This window comes from Crocodylus porosus, unplaced genomic scaffold, assembly GCF_001723895.1.
Source record: "Crocodylus porosus isolate Cpor-Errol unplaced genomic scaffold, CroPor_comp1, whole genome shotgun sequence".
Lineage (NCBI taxonomy): Eukaryota > Metazoa > Chordata > Crocodylia > Crocodylidae > Crocodylus > Crocodylus porosus.
In genome coordinates this window covers 33,960,253-33,965,377 of record NW_017728912.1, presented here as the reverse complement: position 1 = coordinate 33,965,377, position 5,125 = coordinate 33,960,253, and the positions used below count along the sequence as shown (strand labels likewise).

The following is a 5,125-nucleotide window of genomic DNA, read 5'->3' as shown; positions in this document are numbered from 1 at the left end:
TGGCTCCAGCAACCGCGTGCCCCGCAGCCCCAGCCTGGCCCCGAGGCACCCCCAGCTCCGCACGGGGCCTTACCCAGCGCCTCCATCCACCACACAAGCAGGCAGAGCGCGGGCCATGCTGCAGCTCCCCTGGCCGCGCGCCGGGAGCAAGGGACAGAGCCAGAGGAGAAGTCGCAGGCGCTGCCCAGCTCCTCCAGTCAGGCACGGCTGGGGCAGCCCTGTGCCATGCAGCCCTCAGGGCAGCAGTGGTGGGACCCAGCTCATGCAATGATCTTGGCCCAGCTGGGGTAAGCAGCTCCCCTCCTCTCGCTGCCGGCTGGGGCCTGTGGGCCAGCCCTGCCCGCCTCGCCTTGCCATGGAGCGTGGAGCAGGCACCAGGACTCCTTGCCTGTCCTGAGCGAGGGACCTTGGGCCAGAGAAAATGGCTTGCCAGGCCACATGGCGGCCTGCGGGCCATATGTTGGACAAGCCTGCTTAAGAGGTTTTGGTATCTTGAAGGCATTTTGTCAAGCCATGGCATTGGAACCACTTATAACAGAGGAGACATTTTTCACTATCAACCTAAACTTTACAATAAAGAAAATATTTTTTATTTATTGTGATAACCTATTCTAGTAGGTGCATGCAATGTACAAAATCATTTGAGTCACTTTTGCATTTTGAAACGCTTCATCTTTTTGGTCTAAATCCTTGGCTGTTGCAAATTAGCAGATCTCTGTTAAAGTCAACTGAGCTATGCTGGTTTACATCAGTTAAAACGTTGTCAGTCTTCATCTGAGGCAAAAATGAACAGCAGTACTGAAAGATTTACCACTGAGCCAGTCTATTAGGGGTAAGAGTCAGGGTTTCACACTATTACAGTCTTCATAAAGCCAGTACTGCTACCATTTTTAGAGAACACTAAGAATGCTTATTGTTGCAGTGGTTTGAAATTGAATGGTTTGCGCCTGAAACCTGTACTCTGGAATAAAGCAGGTTTTGGGACCAGTTTTTAATGAAAGACTAGTACAATCAAAAGCTGCCTTTGCTAAACAAGTGCTCTGTTTTGACAAACTAAATATTGTTATTGCCTCAAAATAAAAATTTGAGCTAAATATTCACCTGTACATCCAAGAATATGCCTTAAATGTTGATGTTCCAGTCTTCTTCATAAACCATACCCATGTAAATACATGGAAGTTTTACCTACTTATCAGCACAGAGTCTGGGTCCAGCTCTCTGCGGCAGCGAGCGGGGACTGCACAAATCTCCGAAGCTGTCCGAATCTTATCGGAATCGATTCAGAGAGCTTTGAATCAATTTGGACCTTCTAATTGGTCTCCTGATTCAGTTCAGATTTGGAGATTCGGCCTCTGAATCGGGCCGAATCTCCTCCAGATTGAACCAGCTCCTGAAGCTTGACACAGACCTAATGTGCAACTTACTCTGCAGTAAATTAAAGTTATACCATGATAGCTTAGCCCGAGATGAAAGACTCATACAATTATAGAAAATTAGGGTTGGAAGGGACCTCAGGAGGTCATCTAGTTCAACCCCCTGCTCAAAGTGGGACCACACCCAACCAGATCATCCAAGCGAAAGAACAGTTTTGGGTCCCCCACTAGGGTGTGGACAAATTGGAGAGAGTCCAGTGGAGGGCAGCCAAAATGGTGATGTGGCTGGGGGACATGACTTATGAGGAAAGATTGACTGGGCTTATGTAGTCTAGAGAAGAGAAGACTGAGAGGGGACTTGAGAGCATCCTTCAGCTACCTAAAATGGAGTTCCAAAAAGGATGCAGCTAGACTGTTCTCAGTGATGGCAGATGATAGAACAAGGAGCAATGGTCTCAAGTTGCAACAAGGAAAGTTTAGGTTAGATCTTAGGAAGAATTTTCTCACTAGGAGGGTTGTAAAACACTGGAACAGGTTACCTAGAGAGGCGGCGGAAGCTCCATCCTTGAGGGTTTTCAAAACCCGGCTAGACAAAGCTTGGGCTGGGATGATTCAGTTGGGAATGGTCCTGTTTTGAGCAGGGGGTTGGACTAGATGACTTCCTGACCACCCCCAGAACACGTGTAAAAGTGTCTTCTGTTATTAACTCCCCCCGCTGTTACTTTTGTTATAATACCTTTTGACAAATGCTGATTTCTTATCTGTTGACACGTCTGCACAAGTGTTTACTGCACATTTATTTAGTACTTTTATTTATTTATTTGGTACTTATAGTGGTAATATGTGTCTACTGTGTAGTCAGCATCTCGTGTTGCCCTGTAGGATTTTTATACAGTAGCACAAATGGTACATTCCATGATTGCTACCTCTGGATCCCCCATCCTGCCAGGTAACCTGAGCTCCTGTGTTCATCTGCCCAGATGTAAGGCTCGATTCATAGCTGATTTTCAGCATGTGCTACCTGTGTTTCCACATAAGTCCCCATGATTTAGGGGGCCCTGCACTCTAGGGAACACAGAATAGAATTTATTTCTTGTTTCAAATTATAGATGGACACTGAAATGCATTGCACTTTCTTAAAGTACCTCTGAATATTGGCTTTTCAATGAAATACTAACTTCAGAATGAATAGTAGGTTGCACAACAAATTATGTTAAATTGGCCTTATCTTGGAGCCAGTCCCACTAGTTCTCCTTTGTTTGTGCTGCAGAAGTCAAGTCTCAGAGCAACAGATGTGTCTTTGTATGATTCTTAATTTTGTAGGCTTAATACTAAATTTTATCAATGACCTAATGTTACATAATTATATCAGTAATATATGTAAAATAACAGTGCGCATTTCCAAGCTGCAAAAACTACAGCAACTGATTATTACAGTAGTCAACAACACAAAAACTTCTATTTTGTTATATCTTTTATAATTCCTCCCCCTCCCTCATTTCTTCCCCCACCTGCTTTCTATTTAATTTTTCTCCCATGAACGTTCTGCACTGATTTTTGAACAAGGCCCTACATTTGCCAAAGTTGAGACTGGTTCCACTCATAAGAATCGTGTTGCAAGGACAGAGTCCATGTTTATAAGATACACAAGTAAAATTATTGACAAGGACTTGCAATCACTAAATATGTTTGTGCATTGTTGGAATTGTCTGAGTACATGTTGGGATATACATATACTTGTATGTATCCATATACATCATAACATATATGGATGTACATCTGCGTGTATTGTTAATATGAGTTGCTTTGGAATGAAAATGTATTGTCAAGGGTGAGCTAAGATGGGTGGGTAGTTCTATGTCCTTTCAAAGTTAATCAACCAGAAAGTAGTTGTAAACTGAAGAGTGACATGGTTTGACTGAAATTTATTTGCTAATGTCTGTTCTCATGGACATTAGCCCAGGCAAAGGAACCAGATGACTAGGGTTAGCTAATATTTTGGATCCCTCTGTTTCTACCCAGGCGGAGTTAACCTGTTGGCTGATCGCACTCCTGGCATTCAACCAAATTCATTGAAAACCAACCTGACCCCAGCATGATGAAAATATCTCAGGGCATGATTGGCACCCCTTGGTACCAGTCCTACCATTCTAGGTAAGCACCATGCAATAATGTAAAGTTCAAAAACATAATGGAGAATTTATTTTTGTCTAGTGCAGGGATTGGCAACCTTCTGCCACTGTGGTATGCTTTTTATGACTCAGTCCTCAGTTCAGGTCACAAATATCTGCACCCTCCCAGGGATCAGAAGATGCTACAGAGTGAATAGATGAAAAAATACAGGTGCCTGGGTATGCCATCTCTTCTGTAGCAGGTGGATTAAATTGAACATAACAGGCAATAGGAGCCTGGGAACACCTCTGCTTCTTGGGCCAGAGTGTGCTGCTGATTCCCTGAACCATGGAGGGCCCGATCCAATCTCCACTCAGTAAGCTGAAGTTTGCCAACCCAACACTTATTCTCTTCCATAACAGACATCTTTCCTTCTCGGCAATAAACTCAGTCGCCTCTGGTGAACTGTCTGTCTGTGGCTAGCTGTTCTGGATAACATGTTTATTGAGTTACCATAGGTCTTACACTGCAGACTTCTTTCAATCCATATTTCCACTAACTTGAGTAGTAGTTCTGCCTGCGTACGGACAAAGAGCCCTACCTACAGCCCAAGAGTTATTTGAAAGACTCCCACTGGACTTTGGATCGGGCTCTGAGGAAAGGACTGAAACAACAGTTTCTGGCTTTTATCACTATCATTAGTTCTTTACATAGCTCCCATAGGCATCTTGCACACATGCAGTAAGGTAGGCCAGTCCTCCAGCAAGACCTCTAAATTGAACTTTTGGTCCCATGCTGCTCTCCAGGCCAGTGGAGTCTCATTGACTTCAGGAAAGCTGTAGCTTAGCTCAGAGATCTGCTTTTGTGGAGTTTGCTGCAGCATCAGCACTTACATATACAAAACAGGAGACAAAGAAATGAGTCAAAAGCTGTATCAGGGAAAATGAAACCAAGTAGCAAGATTTACAAGGATGCTCAGAAGTCACCACTGATGCGGTTTCAAAAGTCCTTAAATTGTTTATGTGCATCCACATGAAGCAACTACCTTCATTTTACAAAGTGCCTAAACTAGAATTGCTGGGAGCTAAACTGCTTTAAAAATCTGGCTACATATCCCCAACCTATATGCAGGGACCAAGTCAAGCCCTACTGTACCAATGAGATATCACAATTCAGTACAGAGACCTCATTTTATTAAGTTTCCTAAACAAGTTACACCATCTGTCTTCTAGTCCACTATGGATGGGTAGTGCCTCTGAAATCATTGTTAGGGTGAAACCCTTTAAAATGAGTTCAACAAGCACTTAATATTTTATAGTAAAGAGAAGATGCTTGCCATCCCTGAAGGACTTTCAAATGTTCTCTGCCCTGTTCCCCCTCCATATCAAAGCAAAAAAAACTTAAATCAAAATTAGCTGGTAAAAAGAAATAAGGAAATGATCTTGAAACCTTGGCACCATGGAAACAACCCTTGTGCGAAGCTTCGGGTTGTGATTCAATTCGGAGGAGATTTGGTGGCTGAAGCTCTGAATCCAAATTGAATCAGGGGACCAATTTAAAGATCCGAATTGATTCAAAGCTCTGTGAATCTTCAGCAAAGACTCCGTGCTGGTAAGTACTAGGGGCAGGGGAGGGGGGCT

General features: G+C 43.7%; 1 protein-coding gene across 2 annotated transcripts in view; it reads left to right on the top strand.

Moving 5' to 3' along the window:
- Positions 1-5,125, top strand: part of SHROOM3 (shroom family member 3) — a 96,117-nt gene that overhangs the window by 46,414 nt on the left and 44,578 nt on the right. The window contains exons 2-3 of one of the 2 annotated variants that reach the window (XM_019534249.1): positions 1,990-1,998; positions 3,396-3,527. In XM_019534249.1, the coding sequence (XP_019389794.1) occupies positions 3,469-3,527 (59 nt within the window). In that variant the 5' untranslated portion in view covers positions 1,990-1,998; positions 3,396-3,468. The remainder of the gene's footprint in view (positions 1-1,989; positions 1,999-3,395; positions 3,528-5,125) is intronic. The other variant, XM_019534250.1, reaches the window with a different exon arrangement.